The 24,606-nt window shown below is 42.8% G+C and overlaps 1 protein-coding gene across 2 annotated transcripts in view; it reads right to left on the bottom strand.

Moving 5' to 3' along the window:
- Positions 1–24,311, bottom strand: part of efna5b (ephrin-A5b) — a 92,178-nt gene extending 67,867 nt beyond the window's left edge. For both annotated transcript variants that reach the window (XM_071483375.1, XM_071483376.1), the window contains exon 1: positions 23,129–24,311. In XM_071483375.1, the coding sequence (XP_071339476.1) occupies positions 23,129–23,253 (125 nt within the window). In that variant the 5' untranslated portion in view covers positions 23,254–24,311. The remainder of the gene's footprint in view (positions 1–23,128) is intronic.
- Between the last annotated feature and the right edge of the window lie 295 nt (positions 24,312–24,606).

Here is a 24,606-nt window from a genome sequence, read left to right as displayed (position 1 = left end):
CAGAGATGAGAATACATGAAAGGAAAGATGGAGAGATGGAGAGAGGAGGAGATGGAGGGGTGACAGTGATGACTGACCCCTCTCCTACGGTGTCATCTCTGACCTTCAGAATAGCCAGAGAGCATTGAACCCCAGGAGGCAGGATGAAACACAAAGATGCCACACACACACACACACACACACACACAAGAAAAACACAAACAATGCTGACACAAAAATAGAGCTTGTGCACCAACTCACTTATAAAAAACACGCACGTACATACAGGCACACTAGCTCACACACAAGTATGCGCTCATTTATTTAAGTTCAGCATCAATTCCTGTGAAATTGGTCTGCAGATTATATGCCAATTTCAAAAATAGGATTTGAAAAATATGTCTGTGATTCAGCAGAGAATGAGCCCTATTCATAAAGGTACAAGAAAGCAAGAGTCATGGGATCAGCAACAGACTGAGACGTGTACACACACACACACACACACACACACACACACACACACACACACACACACACACACACACACACACAAGCAGGGAGAAAGTCTGGTCCGAGTGAGTGTGTCCTTGAGGGAGGATTTGGTGAGTGAGTGAGGAGGGAGTGCTGGGTGAAACAAAGTGGGCCATGTTGGCATCATGGGCCACTCAGACAGCGACACACACACACGCTCATGCACAGAGCCAACAGTGTTAGCTGTGGTAACATTAATGTGTCCTCTTTCATAGATGATTACTCCCAGCAGGAGAGGGGGCATCTCTTTAATGACAGTCTTTCACACCCAAACACTCCCACTAGACAGAGGGAGTGGGGGGGGGGGGTATCTGAGGAGGAAGTAAAGCAAGAGTTGAGGATAAAGGACACATGGAGAGAGGGGCAACATGAGGCATTGAGGGAGAAGGATAAAGAGAAGGAAGAAAAAAAAGAGCGAGGGCAAATGAAATATGGAAAAACAGTAGAGGTATGGCAGATATAAACAGTGGCTACAGGGAGGAAAAAAGGACAAGGTGAACGCAAAAGACCTGTGACAAACTCAGGAAAGATTAAAGAAAAAGAAGGTGAGAAGACAAAGGTGAATATGGGAAAAGTTTAGAGGAAAGATAAAAGAATAAATCATGTAGAAAAGGGTGAAAAGTGCAACAGATGTGTAAGTTTTGTATAAGGTTATGTTTGTGTGTGTGTGTGTGTGTGTGTGTGTGTGCGCGCGTGCGTGTGTGCGCCAAGAGGGCTATGTGTTTGTCAAGTGCCAGCCAACAGATGGTGTCTAATCTATGAAGGGCACCCCCTCCCTTAGGGCACAGCGGGAGTTAAGGACCCCAAGTGGTGCTCATACACTCATCACCCACCAGTGGACTTGCTCTCTAAAAAGAACTACACACACAAACATACACACAGGCGTGTAAAACACAGATTTATATATATAACCCATCAATGCAGAGTATGGTTGTATAGACATGACAGTTAAAGGGTCTGCTCACCCAAAAATACAAAACTAAATCATCCTCTCTCATTTTTCTCTGGTCGTACTCTGGCATATGTAGCCATGTGGATAGATCCATGTTTTGTTTTTTTTTTTAGATATCTGAGATTTCCGTCACTGACCAAATACAATAGAAGTGAAATGAATTTCAATGTTGTTCTCACAACACATAGCAACAGCAACACTTCTTTCAACAATACGTGTCCCAGTTACTCTGGATAAGCCACAGCATACCATGGAAATGTTTATATATTGAAATTTTTTTTTTTTTTTTTTTGTAAGCAGGAAATAGTGCCTCTGAAGACTCTCGGATTAATGGATTATCCAGGAATGCTGCTTTTAGAAAGGGATCTTGCTACTGAATTTCTTAAAGGTCATTTTTCAGTCCTGTGAGCAACACAACCCAAATTTCATTCACCTCCTTTGTATTTGGGTGATTTCAGATTTGGGTGAAATGGCCCTTTAAAGTCTGGGGGTTAATTCACTTTCCCACTGGGTTAATGCCATAGGTGAATTTTCTTCAGACTCAAATCACTGAGAAGCATTTTGTCATGAAATTGCTGTCATATCCAATCTGTCACAAAATTAGGTATTTTAGCCGACGCTTTTATCCAGGGCAAATTACACTGAATGAGCAGGTGAGGCGAGAGCATCAAGAGCACTCAACACTTGATGCTGGCTGATGCCTGATGCCGATTTTTTATGGCACCATCTCTCTAACCATAAGGCCATCCTGTCTGCCCCTATAAAATAACATGCAGAGTGCCATTACTGCATTACATTTTGGTTGAATACAGCATGAAGTGAATTAACCTAAACCACTGATGGATGCCCTGACACATATCACATGTACCCCCCCCCATCTCCCACGCCCCTCACCTCCTCAAACACACACATACACACATACACACACACCATAATGTCTACGTGGCTTTGCATGGTGTCTGTCTGGCGTAGCCCCCAGTGCTGATGCTGCTGTGACAGCCGTCTGAATCAGCAAGATCTAGCATTGACTGACTGGACTGACTCGACTGGGCAAGGTACAGCCAAGCAGGAGCCGAGGGCTGAAGGTGTACGCTCGTGTGTGCATGTAATCGTGTTGTCTTTGTCTGTGTTTGTACATGCACGTGGCTGCTCAGGCTCTGCGTGTGTGCAGGTATAATCTGCTATGTGTGTGCCTGAATGTGAAAATGAATGACAAAAAAAAAAAAGGAAGAAAATGAGAGAAGGAATAGGGAACCATGTGGGATGAATTAGGCATTTCTGTTTAAAAATTGAGGTCCTGAAGGCCTGATGAAAACCTTGGCACGAACAAAGAGGAACTGTTAGTCACACCGGCCCCCCTTGGGCTCCTCCGTCCCGTGACAAGCAGTGAATCAGAGGCCATTTACTCTGTAATACACAGAAATAATAGCGCCTCCAATCACCAGCTATTCTAATAGGCCTAAATTACTCTGCAATACCACCTTGTCAAATTTGAAGTTATTTTTCCTTGTGCTGAATGTCTAACGGGAACCTATTGTATCCTTTGTCGTGAATATCCAGAGGACTCAGTGGAAATTGCAACCGCTTCATTGTGTTCGATAGGTGTGTGTATTGAATTGTGTTACATTGTTGCTTGATTAATGTCGTCTTAACTGACAGCATAGCTGATGTTTTAACTACATCGAAAAAATACACACATTGCATTCTGTAATCGAAGGTAAAGGTGACTCGGTGAAGAGAAAGGTGAATGAGGTCTGCGTTGCTTTAAAGGGTTCATTTCTCACAGATATGGGTCATTCTATCTCTCCATGTCCCATTTTTTTTTCTTTACTGCCTTCTACTAGTACCTTATTAAAATTCAGTCCATATAACCGGGCACTTTACACTATTAAACCCTCCCTCACCCCGCCCCCAACAGCAGCTCCCAGTGTCTGATCTAGAGACACAGGTCATTTGTCATCAGAGAGGGGAGCTGGAGGAAACAGCAAGCCCAGCATGGGAGCTCCACACTGGGCCTGACAGCTCTCAATGCTGCTCCACAGAATTGCTGAATATAGTCAAGTAGCAGTCGGAGAGAAGGAGAAGAGGAGAGACAGGGATGAAGAAGCGGTGTCAGTGTGTTTGCAGCTGTGTGTCAGTCCACCTCACTGATTGCTTTTCTGCAAAGTGTGTGTGTTTGTGTGTGTGTGTGTGTGTGTGTGTGTTTGGGCCTACATGCACGCGCCTGCTTCTGTTTTCTCTCAGGACAAAGCTTGACTGGGGACAAAGAGAAGGTTAAAACGGAGAGGACTGCAGATAGAGTCAGCTCTGTGTATATAGTGTAACCTACACAAGCCACACACACACACAGACACACACTGAAATGCATATGCATATAGACTTACACTCAATATCCACACAGGGTAAGGGGTTATAATGGCAAGTGTTGTGCTCTGTTGTGCGTGCTCACTCTCACTGACCCCATTCGAACTGTTATGACTCTCATTACTTACACACACACACACACACACACACACACACACACACATAACACATCCATATACACACATTCAGATTCTCATTACAGGCCATCCTGAAGAGGAGGAGGAGGAGGAGGAGGAGGAGGCGGCACACAGGAGAAGAGGGGCACTGTGTAAATGTATTCTCAATCTCTTAACTTTCTCACCTGTCTGCATTACATCCTCGTTACGATGGAGCAAGGAAGGAGAGGAGGCAACATAAACTGAATAAAATAATGAAGAAGCTGGGTGGAGAATGGTGGACTAGAGGAAGGGGGTGGGGGGAAAGACACCAGGACAAAAGAGAGCATGTTAGTCACAGAAAACAGGTGAAAGGATGAATGAATAAGAGGACACCGCCTTAAGAATGACCAACCCCCGCTGTGACGCTTTTATAGTGTGCGCTTGTATTTTATTCCAGTGTACATGCAGATAGTGTATTGATTTGGGCTGTGAGGGGTAGGCGATGGCAGAGGGGTATTAAATAAAAGAAAGAGGGGGGAAAAGAAAGAATGAGAAAATCAATTCCCCCTGCTTTAATGGCAGGCAGCCCTTTGAAAAAGAGGAGAGAAAAGAAACAGGCGAAGGAGAGATAGAAGGAGAAGAAGGGAAGAGATGTAAAATAGAGGAGTGTTGGTCAGCAAGCCAAGCCAGTTCATTTGAGCCAGGCTGTTTATGGTATATCTACTTTCTCTGCACCCTTTGCCTCAGCCCACACTCCTCACTCCTTTTGTCGCTGGATGCTCTGGTCAGCACATTCTGCCTCTTTGTCTGCAGAACCTTCACCTTTCCTTCTGTTGTCAATACCTGTACTGCAACCAAGGGTGGGTGGAAAAGCACTGAGCCAGACACGGATGCGCGCTCATATACATGGATACAGACAGGTGCACAAAGTGCACAGCACAGTTCACACGTGCTCGCCCCAATTGGAAGCCAGTGAAATGATGGTTTTCTGTGTCTGTGAATGTACAGAAGGAGTCTGTCTGTGTGTATGTAGAGTTCAAAACATTGCGTGCCAAGAATCACCCAGGGAAATCTTTTTTTGTGGGTCTACCACGTGACCCAGCCTACCCCAACCTACATCGACAGCATAAGCCAGACATCGACCACTTATCTACCGGCTGCCACCCTCCTCCTCCTCCTCCTCCTCCTCCTCACACCCTCCTCACTCCATCCTCCACCCAAACCCCATCAACGACACGGGACCAGGCAAGCGTGAGAGAAGGGCTGGCGATAGACACGAAATGTGGCACGAAATGCAGAAACGGAGCCCCCTCAGACACACATAGAGTCAAGCACACAGACATCTCAGCCTTCCAGCCAAGCCTACAGTGTGGTTAACTCCTGGCATGCCATGCAGGACCAGAGGCAGCTGTTCTTCAGGGAGACACCATGGCTGGATGGAAAAAAAATCTTCCTGGTGGTGTCAAAGCAACCAAGAGGCCTACTTTGCTTGCATCAAAATTTTTCAAAATAGCACAGTATGTATATTTCAAACTAAAATACCCTTTGTATATAATAATACATTGATATAGTGTTATTTCACTTGATGCAAATCATGGAATGGAAGGAGAATATTTGCAGCTTTATTCTCCGGAACTTTTTGATTTTTATATGGTCTAATTTAGATGATGCTTCATAGTTTTAGCCCACTTTTACAATAATAGCATAATAACTGGAAAATTACATCTTTATGTCTGTGGGGGGGTTTGGATAACCTTTAAATCTGCAGTGCACGGGTGATCTCCTGCTACTCTGAAACACGTCCCCCTGACCTTCCAATTAGAGCTCGCTACCCAACGGCGGCAACACACTAAATCTTCCCCAGGCTGCAGGTTTGGACACCGGCATAAAACAGCCTGCTATAAAATCATTACTGGGCTGTAAAACACTGGAAAAATTCACAATTAAAAGACCAGCAGAGACACAGAGAAAACAAAGCCAGACGGAGGGGAATTATTGTGTGTCCAGATATGTGAAAGTAAAACATTTGCGCAACCGACACAATAACGTACGATTCCACTGGGAGATCAGGAGGTACCAGAGTAATGTTTCTCTCTGGGTTTCAAGGGTATGAATGAGAAAAAAAAAGAAATGAAATTACCACTGAGATATAAACAACTCATATTCCAACGATGCAAGTGTTTATACATTAATCCATATGATAAGCCGTGACAAGCAAATAACACCACATCAATCATAAATCAATTGGCTTTTTCTCAAATTCTCATACATCACAATATGCACTGTGAGCAAATCAACATATGACTAATCTGAGCTTTGCTGTGACATTTACTTAATTGGCTATTTACATAAAAACTGCACATAAATAACACATGTTCAGACAAATGTATCAAAAAGACAGTAGCTCGTCCTCCATCAGCCATGTGGGTATTTAAACTAAATGCCATCCGTGGGCATTAGCAGTGACATTTCATGATGAGACTTTTTCTTGATAATACACTAATTAGGTGTTGGAATTTGAGGAGTTCATCACACCATAGACAGGGGAAAAATAAATTTCTATAGCTTTGCTATTACGCACAAACACATGTCGAGACATGTAGAGTAACTGCACAGTTACATGTAAGTATGTAAAAGTAAACCACTAAGTGAAGCAATTAACAGGAGAGTAGAATGATAACACGTCTAACTGCTGTACAATCTAATTAGTGACACCATAATAAGCCATTATATCATATTAATGACATTACATCAGAGGCGATGGGGGTCTGGGGAGGGGGTGTGATGAGGAGGGCTTGTTTCAGATGAAGCATGTAAAAGGTCACAGAGAAATGATTTATCGAATGCGGTGTCATCAGATTGAGAGTCAGAAATCGTCCACTCAAATTAAAAGTGAAACTGTAGTGCTTTGTGAGCTGAGTCTGCACGCAGATCTGAGACAGTCCCAGTCAACTGTGGGAGGAGGATTCCCTCAATTAACTTCACAGTGAGACAGAAAGGGGTCTAATCCATACCTGCTACTGCTGATAGCATTCCAGCATTGGCACGCTGAGCCAAGCAGTAAATAAATAAGCATATGAGCTCAACTAGGCATACTGGCCTCATCCCATGTCCCACTGCTGGATGACCAAGAATGTATTTCACATGGGGGCTGCCACTATTGTTTCTCATGCACCAGGGCAGCAGCGCTGTTTACTTATTATTGAACTGTTGATTATTGATGTTTTCTTTAATTAAATATTTTCTCATTTGGGATATCAAAAATGAATTATTCGCTTATAAAAAAGACTAATTGCGATAAAATGCATTCTGCTCCCTGCAATTTCTCTTTTAATAAGATAAAGGCGAGTCTCTTAAGAATTTAAACACTACAAAAGATGAAAACATCCATTCTGGAGGACTATTGTGAAAACAGCTCAATGCAGCATTTAGCCTGAAGTTGGAAGAGAACAATAAAACAAATCAATGGTAAGCTTGTAAACGCTGCAATTGTAGTTTGAAAAGGAACTAACTAACTAACATTAACAGGCCCTCTATCACTTATTGATCCACATTTATTACTTTTAAATGTGGGTAATTGGGGAGGGTTTGGTGCAATCTCTGTCTGCATCTTTATAGAAAGGCTCCAGTAGGTGTATGGGCCTTAAGTGCACTCGTAAATTGGTTTTATGAGTTTCTGAGACATATCGCTGCTAATGTTTTCACTCGACGGCTTTATGGCCACATTGTAGTGAATCTGGTGAAAGATACTTTCTAATATATTGCAAAAGTGATGTTGACAAAAAAAAATATGGCTTAGATATACAGCTTTCATTTAAACAGTGTCTTGGCGTTGGCGGTAAAGATGTATCAGTGCTTTGTTTAGAATACAGAGGAGAATCACAGGAAGTGAGGAGGAAATCCACTTTCAATTTCAGCGAAAATTCATAATAATGAATTTATTTGTGACCAGGCATAAGTGTATTTGCATACATGTAAAAATATTTAACAAATAAATTACTTTTCTGGTAATTAGAGGGGAAACGCTGAATTAAAACAATATTAAGAAATAATCATAAAAAACAGCATGTAACACTGCTGTGATACTTGATACATGTGTGTGTGTGTGTGTGTATGTGTCTCAGTGTGAGCGAGCATTAGCGCACAACTGTATTGTTCTCCAGATGTTCTCTTTCACAGCTCAGTAAAAGACGACCAGCATTCAGCCGCCCTTCTATTTTTCCTCATCCCCATTTCTCCAACTCACACCATCCGATCCCTCCATCAAAGCGGGCCACTTTGCCAAACATGATCCCCGCCTGGTGTGTATTGGTTTGGTTTCGAGAGGCGGATTAAACAGTTCCCACCAACCCTCTGATGTGGACCTTATCTCAGGTTTCTCTTGACACTGGCAGTGCTGTGGTGTTATTAGAAGCTAAAGGGCTTTGTTATGAAACACAAAAGGCAGAGCTAGGCAGCAGTTAGTCAGGCTTTGTTAAGGGTCAGAGAGGTGTTAAATAGACTACACCTGGGGCTGTGTTAACACCTTCACCTGAGCCATTCTAACTTCCATGGAAGGCTGTTCCATTCAACTCACAGAGAAGACTGGACAGGAGATGTGAGGAGGCAGGAAAAAAAACTGACATAAATATCAAGCCACACAAATATCTGGCTTTAGAAATTAATGTAATACAATTAAAAAAATAAAAACAATAATTTCTCAATAAGTGGCCTCTCTTTACTATTAGAATAGAGCCAATCACAGCACATCTCTGGACATTGGTGTTTATTGATCACTCTTTCACGTGATTGTAATGCAATGTCAGTGCCTCTCTTATCTACCCGAGCAAACAGGTAGTGAAAAAACCTGCTGGATTAGATCCAAATGAAAACAAACTCATGAGATCTACTGTGAGGCTGCTCAGATTATAGAACACTTGTGATTAGACCTCTCCAATGATAGAACGGATAAAAATAAATTTTTTCGGTCTATAATCAAATTAAATTTGATTTCAAAAATATATTTGACCACTGTGGAGTCCCAGAGTAACTTTGAAGGGTGGGGGGTGGGTAGACCACATTCTGGGACGGCTCAGCGTCAGGCCTTGTTACTCTGGTTCCCCATCTCCTCTCCCTCCCACCTCCTTTCATCCCTCTCTTATCCCCCTCTTATCCCCCTCTCCTCTCCCCCACTAGACTAGTCTGGCTGGCCTACACACGCGATCCTCACGCTAGCTGGGCCTAAGCCCCGTAAAGGCTAACACAGCCTCAGTGTAAAAACTCCTATAGGGGCCCACCTCCATCCCTCTACCCCCCTCACTACCCCACCAAACCCCCTTTTCCCTTCTTGTGCTGCCTGACTACACTTTCGCTTCGCATTACTTCTGCTATTCTAAGTTTTCCACTTCTGAGCACTATCAATTATGCACTAGAATAACAGTGGGGCCAGGCTTGGCAGGAGGACATAAAGGCCGATTATGAGTGTGAATAATTCAGCCATCTTCGTGCCATGTTCCTCTTACCAGTGATACAGGCAGGAAGGCTTTGCTGCTAATGTACGACAGCAGACACAATCTGACCTGGCCTTAATGTAAGGACGGCTCTCTACAGGGAAAGGAGAGGATGGAGAGCAGAAGATGGTATAAAAAGTGCGGCTGTGTTGCATTATTAAAGCAGCTGTGAACCTGATTTCATTCACAGATTGACAAGTCTGTCACTTTCACAGGCTTGGTGAGTGACACCTGTCAATCTGTTAACAAGAAAACCAGAAAACAAGCCAGTCTTTAAACAGACTGATCAGGATATTTATGTTGTTCATTTATTTAAACAACTTGTGAAAAGTACAAAAAAAAAAAGAAAAAAGGATTTTTTTAAATGCTGAAAGCAGACAAAATTCTCATAGAGGAAATGTGTGCAGTCATAGCAGCCACCATAAATGTTTATGGTTAAGGTCGTACGAACCAGACAAGCAGACAACCTTCCATCACCTTCCTGTTCAAAACATCGTCTACCTTGACTTCATTTTTCATGAATTGCGTGCGAAGGTTTGCAAGTGCTACTTTTCTTAGAGATCACAAACAGAAATTAATATTTCATCACCGCCCAAACCCAAGCATAAACTCTAAGGCAGTACGAGAAATATGATGCATCTCTTTTCCCACAGGCTTATAATTTACTTCAACTCTGTGCCTCATAAAAAATAATACTACTCAAACATGTCCAAATTGTCAGGCTTTTCTATAAAAAGGTATAATGAACGGAAGACAAGTTAGCATTTTGTACAGCTAAGCCGAAGTTTAAACAGTGGAAACTTTCAAATCCATTTAGTTTGACTGAGGAAAAATATATAATAATAAATATCTATTTCAAGAAAAAATAAACCTGAAATTTTTCAATGTAAATAGAAACATAAAGGATGGACCAAAACAATTTTACTTTAAGAATTGGAATGCAATTCACTTTAAGCTCTTATTTTGTTAAGTGCAATATATACATATTTTTATTTTAATATTTTATACATATTTTTTTCTAAATTGTGAGAATTTTTTAAATCACCAAATTAGTACAGCTGCTACTTCTTCTCATTTTTAGTAGTTAAAAATTACTTTTTTTAGAATTTATTTTTATTGTAAATTGGTGAAATAAATTATTATTATTATTTTAAATCTTAAATGTATTGACAGTTTAACTTTTAAATTGTGATTTCAATGCCAAAATGCACAGAATGTTGGTGCCACTTTAAAAATGTCAAAAGCATATTAACCACAAAGCTGCCAGGCTATTTCATGTCTTTAAAAAAAAAAAAAAAAAAAAAGACTCCTTCACTCCCTCTTATTTGTGCTTCCGTTTGCCATGCACGCTCTAATCCTGGCTGGAATGTCTCCGGTCGTGGAGTCCTGCGGCCCTGAGGAACAGAACAGCAGGTGAAACTGAACTCTCTGAGGACTTGTCCCGCCTCACAGCTACCCCAGTAGTTCTAACTGCTGAGTTCAGCCAGACCCTCTGTTAAACCAGAGTCCAAATGTCCGGGAAAACTATTCCTTTATATTTTCCCTGGGCCAGAAATGTGTTTTTCATAGAACCAAAAAGAAAAGAACAATTTTTAAAAATTTTTATTAAATGCATGAACTTTTCCTGTGTAATTTTTAACACACGTTTTCTTTCATCTCTGTCCTCATTGCTTCCGTCTACTGACTTCTATACCTGGTTAAGTATGAGCAGATTATTACAGATTATAGATTCATTTGCCTAAGAAGGTTATTGTTGCTGAGTAACTTTAATTACACTTGCCTAATTAATGCAATTCTTAACTGTCTCAGATTCTGAACATTTCAAAAATAAAAAAAGAGTGATTCAGACATGGCAGCCATATTTACCTCTTTGTGTCTGGCTAGTGCCACACACACACACACACACACACACACACACACACACACTGTAGCTGTCTGTCTGTCTGTCGTGGAGTTGAGCGCTTAAGAAGAAATGGGGCAGAGGTTAGGGTGGTGCATGTTATTAAAAAAGATTAAAAGAAAAGAAAAACAAACAGGAAAACAGGGGGAAAGAGAAAGAGAGTGTAAGCAACTGTCAGTCAAGTGCTGCAGCCACAACACTGAGCCTAATGCTGACAGTGGGCATGCTGGGTCCCCTCAGCAGGACCCCCGGAGCCACAAACAAGGACAGTACAGTTACAGATCTGGTAATCGCAGACACAGGAGAGAGGAAAGGAGGGAGTACGGGACACAGAAAAAGAGGACAATATGGCACGAAGAGCAAAAGAACGGGAGCAACCGGACTGCCCTATATTCCAGGGATACTTGGCGGGATAAGGAACAGAGGGCATGAGCTGGGTGGGTGGGGTGGGGAGAGGGGGGTTTAGGACAAAGGAGGGAGTTATCAAGGAAAAGATCTGATGGTGGTCAAATTCACAGATGCGTTAACTTGTCAGCCCCTTAACAATCCCAGGACCCAGAACCCAACCAAAATCATCAAACCACGGCGTCATCACCTCACCATTCACGAGGTAAAGTGATGATTGTCTCTTCAGTGTATCTAGTTTAGTGGTGCCTCGGTTTTCAAAGCTCAGCAGTGAGATTAAGGACATTAAAAACTTTAGTATGCATGACAATGCTGGCGAAAAACACACACTCCCGAGGATGTAGCCATAGGCAGCGCTCATCACCTCTGTTTATCCGGAGGGCTTAGGCCACTTTGGGGACTCCCCTTAAGTCTCACTTATCTCATTAGACCCTTAAAACTGATTAATATGAATGCCAGCAGAGGCCAGCTCAAGGCATTCTTAAGAAAGGAGGGAAGGAGGAAAAGAGAAGAGGAGGATGGGGGGGATTTTAGAGGAAGGGGTTTTTGTGTCTCCGGACAATGAGCTGATGGCTTTTTAAGCCTCTCAGTGGCTCTGGGTTAATACCCAGGGCTGCAGTCATGGGATAGGCTGCGGTTCAAAGGCTGCTGCACTCCAAGGCTCACTGCTCGCTGATTTAGAGGAAGAAAATAAACAACCAGAATAAATACCACATCTCCTGCAACTTGAACCTCACTAAAGAAATAATGAACTGCCCTTCCAAACGAGAGTGGTGTCTGTGTGTGTGTATATGTGTGTGTGTGTGTGTGTGTCTGTGTGGGTTTGTCGGCCTATGTTCTTTTGGGTGTCATATTTGGCTATGTGGGATAATGTTCGGAATAAGCCAGACCAGTCAAAGCTGCACTCAGATGAGAGGAGAGGGTGAAGATGGGATTTATCACACATTCTGGGGATCAATCGTTTTCCCTGCAGGGGAAAAAAAACACACTCAGTACAGTTTCACACTGGAATACCAACCACCACACATAAACAAAGATTGACATGCACACACACACACGCACGCACACATACACACAATGCAACTTCACAAAAGGGGAAAACTATCAAGCAGCTCTCAGAGGAGGAGGCTCAGAGAATTGGGTCAAGAATAGTGCTGTGCTCTGCTATAGTAAAGGGTGTGTGTTTCTGCTGCTTCATTAAAGCGGGCCTCGAAGCAGAGGTCGGCTAAGGATAACTGCATGCACGCACACACACACACACTTACACATGCGTACAAGTAACTATGCAGATGTGCATGCGCACGAGTTGCCAGCAAAGACACGGACATGCTCACATAAGGCGCACGATCGTGGACACACACAAACACAAAACACTCGTCTGTCTGAACATCAAACCCGGATTCAACTGAAGACGTCAGACTCAGTTCTGAGTTCTACATTTTTAAAACATGATTTATTATCTGCTTGATTCCAGATTCTTCTTAGAGCTCAGATCAGACAAGCATCTGTTGCCTAATAAAAGGCTTGGAGCCAGGAGACTAGATCTGAAAAGGAGCTTTTCAAGCCAAAGTAGTAGTTGAAGTTCAGTTTAGCTGTTTTTTTTAAATTTCCTCATAAGAGACATTTAATACAGTATGACAGAGTAAAAAGAAAATATTTTAATTTAGCATTTCATTTTTGGTCAAAATTGCACTTAGCCTTATTAGACCCCAAGCCTTCAAACTGATGCAACTAGAAACACAAGCTGAGTCGAAGACAAATACAAAGAGATTTGTTTCCAAATGAGATATCCACTATTGAATTACAATCGTGCATAATTATCCACATTATTCATCACAGTGAAAGGAAACTCATCATTTTATGACCATTGCTTGCACAGTAGATCTACTTCTGAGGACAAAAGCAGCTCATTCTTATTGCACCAATTTGTCTCCACAGCAGATATAAAGCATTTTGGAATGAAACCCTCCATTAAGCCGCTACATTACACACACCCTTGTATTCCAACTGTGATACATGCATTTCAGTGGAAAACTTGCACTTTCAAGGTCACCATGTGCAATGTGTCACAGCAGTTAAGACCAGGATGCAACTTAGTACCACAGCAGCAGCTCCCAAGTAAACACAGCCCTGTGTGTGGGAGTCTTCAGTAGCAGGGGAAACAAAGCAGGGGTCTAAACCTGAGCAGGCTTAATCCTGTCTCTGTAGAAAATAGCCCCAGTGTCACTAAACCCCGGACCGCAAAAACAACACCTCCTCAGGGTGACGACCCTGAGGAGTCTGTCCCCTGGAGAACCACCACCAAACAACCAACCGCAGCCACCGCCGGGGAGACAGAGACAGACAGCAAGCCACATGCATCTTTAAACCTTGGCGAGGACAGAGCAGGAGGGGAGGGGGCCGATGAGCAGGATGGTGTGGAAGGAGGCAGATGAGAGAGGATGGATGAGGCTAGCTGGAAATGAGGGAAACTGCTACCTCTTCTCTTCCACACACTGTGTCACCCCTGGCGACTACATGCTTCACTCCTCGTGTCTGGCACTTGCATTATACTCCTCCTCTCCTCCCTTTCTCTGTCTGAAAGCGTACTACAACTTCAGCTGTGCACTCTCTCTTTCGCCGCACCATTCACACCGTTCTCCCTCACTCCTCTCCTTTGCCCTCCCTTTTTTTTTTTTTCTTTTCTTTCTGCCTCCGTTTAAAGCGCGTGCATTACTTTCAGCCCTGGCTATGTGAAGTGGACAGAGAGAGCAGAACAATGGCCGCCTTTCAGTCTCATGGCCCACTATTGAGGGGTGGGTGGGGGGGGTGGGGGGGGTTCGGGGGTGCACTGGCTGCTAGTATTTTTCTCTACTGTCAATTCAAACAGGCTAATGCCGCTAGCTTATTATTGGCACGTCTTGCCACAACGGTAGACTGAACAAAGTGAAAGCGACATTGTTTGATTGTTTGTTTATTTATATTTATGGCAGTGGAAAATTGTTGCAGCAGTGGGGACTTTATAAAGAGGTGTTCATATGAAAAACAAGACCAGGGAATCAATTAGTCCTTTCACCCGAATTCACTTCACCTTTTTATGACTGTGCCAACGCAAACAAAGAAACACCTAAAGAAAACATGAGAAGCTGAGCACGCCATCTTAGGAAATACACCACACAACAGGAGAGGAGATGATAACACCATCTCCAGCTAAAAGCAGCATTTTATGACCTCTAAAATTTCTATTTGGGGATATAAAAGTTTGGAAATAAAACAAGTAGACTGTTTCAATTCCAAAGGGAAAGCAGACCACACAATTGCACAGCCCCTGTGTGTTTCTCAGTCTGTCTGTGAAGACGAATTACCTCATGAGTCATTTACAACAGCTTACAACCCGTCAATTAGGTCTTTATTCACAAGTTGGAGATGTGTTCTCTTCTGGGATCTATTCTCCACACTGCTGCCCAGCTAGAAAAACATCCAGTCACTCCCCCGCAGCCCCCCAAGTTAAATAAGGAAAACGGCAGTGTAAGGTCCGAAGCCAGCCTACCATGAAAGGAATTATCTGTGGAAAATGTGTCTGGCAAAAACCGAAACAGTCTCAATCGTTCCCGTCACATTTTCCAGTTGAATTGTGGACAGTGACAGAAACAGAAAAGAAAATTGAAACCCGTCAGTCGTTCTGGCCTTCTCATGCTGTAGTGTAGGTCCTGTAAATACAGTTTGACTTTGACAGTAAATGACTTTAACGAGGTCAAATCAAGCAAAGCAGAAAGAGCTGGCTAAAATCAAGCACATGTATGTAGCTTTCTGTCCAACTGCACACTTGAAATGTCTTGGGCTGAGAGCAGAGGGCACAAGAGGCTATCAGACCCCTCTCAGTAGCGCCCCTTTCTGGTCAGGGGTGATAGATCAACCAAGCGTTACTACAGTAACAGCTGCTTCTAAGCCTCCATCTTACAGAGGAGAGCAGAGGAGCTGAAGACGGATATGGTAGCGCCATTTTCAGCCGTGAACGAGGACCTATAATACACGAAAGCGGGATTCCTGAACTGGCGTCTTGACCCTTTTTGGACCTGCAGAGATCCTGTATTCCTGTTAATCACTCCTTTTTAGGGTCTGAAAATGAACCGTGCTTTTCTGTGATGAGAGTCAAATTAACCTGACAGCAAAAGAAGTTTTTTCCCTTTCTCTGTCTACTATGTTCATATAAACTGCAAATCTACTCAAGTGATCGCAGTAAAAATACAACTTTGGACTGACTGCAAGGTCCCACAGCTGCTCTGGGGTGGCACAAAGTAACTTTATGAAAAATAAAGAAACAGTTGGGGGGGGGGGGGGAAACTTTCCCCAACTTTGAAATTTAGAGTCAAACTGAGACAGCGAGAGCAGGGATAGAGAAAGAAAATTGCCCCTGAATAAATATATGCATCTCGTAGAAAGGCAACCAACTAGCAAGAAAGGGAAAAATTATTTTTATCGTTCTCATGCCAGAATATAAGTCTCGCATCGAGCTGTGCATATGTGGGTGTTGCATAAGCTGGTTAATACTTTATTGTTTCCAAGTAGTGCTATACAGAGTGGTCCTCTGAAAGCCACGGGTTGAATGAGGGCTAAAAGACAGATCGCTCAGCTGATAACAGTGTTTCAGTACTCCATCTGACCTTGGAGTGAAAACAAAAACCTGGACATTAAAATCTGGTTCCCCAGGCAAGGCAGGGAAACATGTGCAACTGAAATGAAGCTGCCATTCAACACTGTCCATTTCTGTCGGTATAATAAGAGTTCCTGTCTGCTCTCTGATGGGTAACCTAACATTTAAATTGATGATGGTTTTTTAAAGGCTGTTAATACCAATCTCACATTTAACCTTGGTCAGGCTGAGTGATATCTACCTAATCATGAGCAAACACAGTTTTGTCTGATGTTGTGTTCAGGTGCATGAATCACCAAAATGAAGCTCAAAAAGCTGTAAACACTGTTCAAAAGCATAAGCATAAAGGCATAAAATGTGTGAAGGTAGCTACTTATAACTAATAACCTAACCCACTTTTAAAGCACAAAGCATACATATATATAGAAAATACATAAAGCTTAATAAAAATATAAAATATTTATATTTAGGCTGAACGATACACGAAAAAAATATTGCGATTTATTGCCACTTTGGCAGATATTGCGATTGCAATATGAGTCACAATTTCAGTTGAAATGGACATTTTTGAATTTCATTTTCATTTAAAAAAAAAAAAATAAAATTATAATGATGTGATTTTTGTTGTTGTTTGGTTTTGCATGCTTTATTTATAATCAAAAAAATTGTAACTCCTACGATTTGGAAATTGCACTTGGCCAGATTGCAATTTCAATAATATTTCCATAAATTGTTCAGCCCTTATATATATAAAAAATTACCTGACTTTATATACATATACCACTAGATATAGATAGATTAGATGATTTGATGGATAGATAGATGGATGGATGTACGCTGCCTTTATCCACTAGAATTAGCATATCCAAGGCTACAGCCTGCCCACCAGGCACCCCCGGCGACAGGGCTACTTCTGTCCGCCGCATAGCACCTCCACAAGGGTCACGGCCAAGAGTCCTCCCCCTCTTCCACCGCACGCTGAAGAACAGCTGCTCTGCCAAGCACATTGACTAAGCATTGACTACTGCCTGCTGGGCTCATTTTCTAGTTAATAGGAAAAAAATCTAATTTAAAAGGAAAGTGCATTTACAGGTCTGGTGAGAAAACACAGAGTGCCATTTAAACCTAATAAAAGTATTAAATCGTACAACACCATCATTACATTTTGGTGGTTTCCCATCAGGTCGTGTGTTTATTTTTCAAGATCCTCTGCCTCACGGTCTTTGTGTCCCCTGCACTCGCTGTCCCTGCTGCTCGGTCGGTGCTTGAGCTCACCAGAGCCACAAGCATAAAAGAATGACAGAGCAAGGGGTCATTAACGAGAATTAATCACTGTGCCGACAGAGAGCAAAGGAGGGGGAGATCGAGAGCCAGAGCAGTGGAGAGTAAAACAGCTTCAAGCGAGTTAGTATGAAAATGATCAGGTGGACATGAAAGACTAGCATGGGGTCAAAAACTAGCCACTTCAGCAATCAAAGGCAATATAAACTTGATTTTAAAAAAAGTTTTCAGAAATGTAATTATAAATAAAAATTACCATTGTAATATACAATTTTTACAAATGTCAGACTCAGATGGGTGTACGGACGAACTTTCCACCTCCATGCCTACGTGCCTTTGTTAGTGTACAGCCAGCTTTTGTGCGCACACACACACACACACACACACACACATATATGCACACCGAAACAAGCACAGATACACAAGACATTTATTCATGTTCCACTGGTCTGTGACAGACCAGTGGAACATGAATATGGACAACGATTGTTGGACGATGAGAAGTACATGGGAGAAAGATGGAATTATTCTGGTATCTATGAGTCTGAGGAGAGGAAACAAGACCTATATGACCTCATGGCTCACACACACACACACACACACACACACACACACACACGCCCAAACACAAAAACATGCACAGACAAAGACATGGCTGCAACAAAAGAAAGTTGTCTTTGATACCAGCGACATAACTACTTTATGTAGGCCTCCAGTTACAGCACACAGTAAAAAATAAAACTACACACAAAGCAGCATGTTAAAAAAATAATTTCCAGGCTGTTTGTTGCACTACAGATTATGCTGCAAAATACATATCACCTTAAGCAATTTGCATGATCACAACCGCATCAAACTGTTTATGTTAATAACACCTTCCACTTCAAGGAGAGTTCTAGTTAGTACTTTGTCATTCACAGGCCAACTTTTTTTTTTTTTTTTTGGCTTCGTTATTCCTTGCCGTATGTGTGTGACCTCTCCCCTGAGCTCCTCTCAGAGTGTGCCTGACCTCTGCACGTCTTTTTCCACCATCAAGTGTGGAGGGACTCCCGAAATATCTAATTGTATTCATTCCTTTTCTGTACCCAGCAAGGAGAGACAGAGGCAGGGAGGGAGAGAGGGACGTGGAGAGGCAGAGTGCTGAGAGGCAGCACGGGAGAGAGGCGAGGAGGGGTATGGGGAAGAAGAAAGGGCAGGGGGGAGAAAGGAAGGAAAGGGCCATGTCTTCGGTATTACAGCTGAGACATCATTAGAGCAACGGTCTGTCCCCTCCTCAGAATAAATAGTCACAAGCAAAGACAGTCAGAGAGATAGCAGAGGGCAGAATCCACTGAGAGAAATGTCCCTGTATTTTAAGTAATCTCAAGTTGAAGGATCTCTCTATGGACAGATACAACTTGCAGATTTCTTATACTTCTCGAAATGGGCTAAAAGTGTATATTAAGGTGCTATGAGCGAAATCTGAACCACAAGCAGAAGAGAAATGTGGGTGTGTTGCAGAAAGACATGAGATTAAGGTGTGATTCAGAATAATAAAGAAGTTAGCAAGTTTCTGGTCTCAAGCTGGAGTTGTGAAACACAACGGTGGAACGAAGCCAACAAAATAGCAAGGAAATCCCCTTCAGCCTGTACCCAACTCACCAACAACACAAACACTCAGCAGAGACAAATGTGGCACAGCTAACACAAATAATGATACAATTCCACACTAATCTGTCAATTGCTTGTAATTCTGACCACTGGAAAACCAAATATGAAGACATTCTAACTGGCAAAAACATATTTGCCAGCAAAAGTTTCCATTTCAAACACAAAAAGTCCTTATCTGAGATCCCCCAGTCGATATATCTCAGCGTATTTCGTCTCAAAGAACAACTGAAGTCACCTCTTGAGTTTCAAGCCATGTCTTTTACTTCACACTTTCCCCACATCATCGCACATTATACACATGTAATATAATATTCTGATCATTCTAAATACAAATTTTTTGTTTTAAACTTCAAATGATTTGTAGTTAGACACCCCGTGGAAAGTGAAACAGATGAAGAAAAGTTTTAGTTGCGGTTTAGTAGTCTGTGTCTCTGTGCACAATCTCTCATTTCTGACTGTGCGTTTCAGATGATGAATTACAAACACTGATGGGAAATATCCAACTTGGGCACAATGAATTGAAAGCTAAACAGATTCTGTGACAAACTCAAACTACAGTTTCATTGTGATGGATTATCTAGCTCGGGCAATTTTCAAGTCTGTGGAAGCTGCGATTTCATACAGTGAAAAAAAAAAATGAATGGCAACAAATGGCTTCTTCTGGGGGTAGTAAAACAAGCCCTGAATGATCATGTTCAGACACCAATGAGAGAGAATGTAACGAGAGAGTCAAACTACAAGAAGAAAAACATCCTTCAAGTTACCTGCTAACATTATTTATGACAAATTACATTATTGCTGCCACACCGTCACATGTAACTTTGGCTCAACTGGGGCCATTTGTGCGCACAGGGCGTTCACAGTGGAAATTCTTGGAGCAGCCGTACTTTGGGTGAGACTGTGCAGCCTCAGAACAAAGGCAGACGCAGGCAAGTTACATTACAGTGCCACACCAGCTTTCTACAGTAATGCACAAAGAAAGGGACTCGATATTTATTAACTGAGTCATCAATAAGACGAGTTTGCTATCTCTCCCTCGCTCCGTCTCCCCTCTGCTGTTGTGTTACCTTTCTGGCTTCCTGCCTCAGCCCTGTAGGGCTGAGAGTCAAACAAACTCTATTTGGAGTAAGTAGAACGGAGTGACTGGTGTTAGCTGCATTACAGCCTCTGTGAAAACCTGTTTCCTTTCCTCAGGCAAGTCAGGGCTTCAGAAACAGATGAGGCTCAGGAAGCTATCTCTTCCTCAGACTTTACTGCGGACACAAAGAGAGTCAAAGGCGCAACATGCATGCAGACTAGAGATCACAAAGTTCCTCATTTCTCTCCCTCTCCCTCTCACTCACTCTCTCTCTCTTTCAGTGTTAGTGTGTCAGATCTGAGATTAACAGGATTTACTTTAATTTCCCTTTTTTCTAAGTACGCTTTTTTTTTTCTTTCACTGAAACTGAGAAAACTTGTCAGCACATCTGGAAGATATCAAGTTAACTGAGCAGCCAGTCAAGACACAACTTTTTTTTTTTTTTTTGTGGAAAAAAAAATGTACAGTCTAATTAAAGTAGGTCTATCAGCAGCAGGAATCAAGATTTAAGTCAAAATTGTGTTTGCCTCCATTGAAGAGAGCGCTCCATAAATAAACAGTCAGGCTAAGTCGCAGTAGAGACCAAGACCACAACAGTCATGGTCTACGGGATATCAGGCCGAGGATCTACGCACCCTGGTAGACTGGCCCTGACTTCAGGGGAGCGCTTACAGTCAGCCCTCCGTTTGTACCCCTGACCACTAATTGCTTCAAGCAATAAATCATGTTTTCCCTAACTTCAAACTGAATATAAATAGTTGTGCAACAAATTCAGCATGTGCTATTAATGGCTTTGTGCACACTTGGAGGGTAAGCTGAGGATTTTATTCAACAAATACTAAGTGCCGTTGGCAGTTGAGTGAAAGATCTATGTAAACTCCGCCAGCAGTGTTTAGACTTAATAAGCGCGGGACAAGGCTGTACAGTCTAACTCCATGAGGGACTTTTAGTGAGGAAATGCTGTCTCGACAAACACGTACGCTGAACACCGAGACTGTCCGAGCACAGAGGGGTCTGACTCGGGGGCTAAAGCACATCTGAGAAACTTATATTTTAACTTCGCTGAAGTCCTCTAGTGTGGCCCGTCTGAGCCAACAGCACATAAAATCTTCACTTCACCACTGACAGATTTTATATTCTGTTGAACACGGCTGTCCTTTTATTAATATGTATAAAATGTGAAAACACTACACTTTTAATTCCACAAACATGTGGTGATATTTAAATTAACTGTTTGAAAAAATATGTGTATATAAATATATACTTTGTTGAAACATTTGTTCAGGACAGTGTGCCTCCAAACGTCTGAACAAGTAACCATTCATACTCACCAAGATGTAAAATATAGGAAAAACAATATGCAAAACTTCATTTCACAATAGAGAAGCTGTGCACTGTTAAACTGAGAGAAGGTTTTCAAGAGTTTTGAAAGGTTAAGTCCCTGGTTTCCACCACTCCTACTTTAATGAAAGCCTTTTTATACAGTCACTGCAGTGGCTTTTATTTTCCAGAATTCATTTGCATTCTTTAGGTTTCATTTTAGCCAATAAATAATACAATACTAAACCAAATTTCATCTGATTTTTTTTTTTACTTTACAATAGTGTACTTCAAATAACAATTGTCCAAATATACAACAGTAGCCTACATTATAATGCTGCAGAGTTAAAAAATAAATAAATAAATAAAAATAGAAAATTTTATTGTATTGGCTGGAAAATATTTACATTTAATCAAAATTAATTAGAATTTGTTCAACTTCTCAGGGAAATGTGTCTTCACATAAGTTAAGGATTAAATGTTAACATTAAAAAACTAAAGCTCTTGAGAGCCATAAGCACTAACACATTCTAAAGTAAAATCATCATAATATTCCACTTGGGCTTCAGCTTACTGAGTTTCATCATTTGATGTAATTCTTCTGCCATGGTGCCTCTGCCATATTCATGAAGCTCTGCTTTAGGTACTTTTAGAAGTGCTGAGACCGCTGCATGGCCAATAAATGGCAGTGTGATAACTGCAGTGAATCTCCTGGAGGAGCTGTTTAATATTGACTGATACATCACGCTCTTAACGCCTAGATGTAGTATTTTCCAGAGAAGAGGCCACACATTATGACATTATAACACAGACGCTCCTCACTACACAGCTCCAGACGTTGGGCCCGTTTGCCTACAACTTCACGCAGTCTGGACTGAGGAGGTGAGCGGCCAGATTCAGCAGGTAAATAGACTTTGTGCTGATGTGGACCTGATAGGTGTTCAGCCCAGATGAGACTGGTAACATACTGGTGTCACTGGTTCCAGTGGGGTTGTGTAAATACCTGCCTGAGTCCGCTGGCGAAAGAGAAACAACACAAGGTAATGCTCCAGGATTCACAGCTCTGTCTCTGTACCTACAGCTGAAGAACTCACGGTGAAACCATGAATTTTCCTTGTCCGGCAGATATTAACAGCGAGTGAAGCCATGCAACAGCAGAGGGTGAATGTTATGTTGAGGCCTTATTACGCACGGTTTTAATCTACAGTTTCCTGGGACGCGCTGTTTCTGAGCAGCCACGTATTAAAAACAGACAGCAGCCTTTTACTCTCCTGTTCCCGTCCTCGGCTATAGCCTGTACCTACAGCTACTGGCAGTATGCCCTCACTGCGGAGAATAAACACCGATGTGGTCCAGCAAACCTGCGAACCCCGTGGTTCATGCAGATGCGAGGAGACGGAACATCGCCGACTCTCCGCGGTAAACCTGCCCGGTGTGAGGCCACTTACTTGGTGTTGGTCCGGTTCCAGAAGACGGCGTAGCGGTCGGCCACCACTTTGGAGCTGGGCTCCTGGCTAAAAACACACATCAACAGCACCAGGCAGACAAACAGGACCATTTCCACTTGCAGCATCACTACAGCGAAACTTCGGCACGTATTCCTCTTCAGTGTGGGTCAGTCAGTCGAGTTGTACGAGCGCTTCAACCGGGACAGGTGACGAGTCTCATTCACCTGTGGCCGTGTGTTTCTGGCGCAGTTTGTGAATGCTACACAAATAGAAATGCGCGCAGCACAGAAAAAGGCAAAATTGTGACCATTGAAGGGGACACTAGAGCTGGCACTTGTTCGGGCTGACGGAAATGTGAAGTTACAAAAGCAGCGCGTCAGTGTGTTTTCTCTCTGATGCAGGGCGAGGGTCCAGTTGGATCATACGCTTTATTTCATGCGGGATGTCAGCTCTGACAAATCCGTGGTGGGCTGACAAAATACCTCTCCCTCTAACGCACAAACAGTGAGATCAGCGCATACAAATGCGCAGCACAACAGGCAGTGTCTTCTGTGGTGTGGTAATGTTCCCTTTCTGCAGGGAGCCGCTGGATGCAGCCTGTGTCAGGGCAAATGACAACTGCTCAACACTTCTTCTTACTCCAAACCCAAAGCGCAGGGGATTATTCAGTCCGAGATGTGATGGAGAAAAGAGAGAGAGAGAAAGAGAGAGAGAGGCTCAATGTGTCCAATGACGCCGTGTGGCGCACGTCAGATGTCCATGTTCTCCAGGCAACTTTTTAAAGCCATACAGTCAGTCAGTCAGTGGCATTTGAATGGCAGCGTTAGACCCGGTCTTTCGTCGCCAGTAAAAAAAAAAAAAAAAAAAAAAAAAAAAAAGGCTGTTATCCTTTCTCGGCGATTTACCGGGAGGTGTCACGGCCGAGGTGGGGAGGAGTCCTTCTCGGTGTCGGAGCCTACGGACAGCGTTGTGTTTTCTCATGCGCTTTTCTCTCCGTGGAGACGCTTGTTTATGTCCACATCCCAAAGTGTCCTCCTCATATATAAGCCATCGTGCGACGTGCAGGCGTGAAAAAAACCTCGCGTTCTCCCATGTGCGTGTCCTGTAGTCTTCCTCTGTTCTTGTGTTTGGGTTGAAAACGCCGGGACACGCAGGAAGGTGAGGGCAAAGGCAGGCAGCTCCAGACGCCGACTGAGAGAGTGGGTTTGGTTACGGAGGAGCGGGGGATAGTCCCATTGGTTTGAAATTATTTGAATGGGCGTCGCTCGAACAAAGCCAAGCCCCTCCCCCGCCTAAAACCGAGCTAATTCAATTACCGGGAGGTAGAGCTGGAAGGGGACGGGGGGGAAGAGGTGCACAGGACAGGGACCGCTTTTAGATACTCTACTGTCAGATGCGTCCGATAAGTGCGCACGGCGCTATTTAATTACACGCAAACGGACGCAGCGGACCAAAGAGGACCGTGGGCTCCAGTTACT

Source organism: Trachinotus anak, unplaced genomic scaffold (genome assembly GCF_046630095.1).
Source record: "Trachinotus anak isolate AG129_WGS33_773 ecotype Australia unplaced genomic scaffold, CSIRO_AGI_Tana_v1 ptg000008l, whole genome shotgun sequence".
Classification (NCBI taxonomy): domain Eukaryota; kingdom Metazoa; phylum Chordata; class Actinopteri; order Carangiformes; family Carangidae; genus Trachinotus; species Trachinotus anak.
The sequence above is the reverse complement of the archived record's forward strand: the minus strand, read 5'-3'. Positions and strand labels throughout refer to the sequence as shown.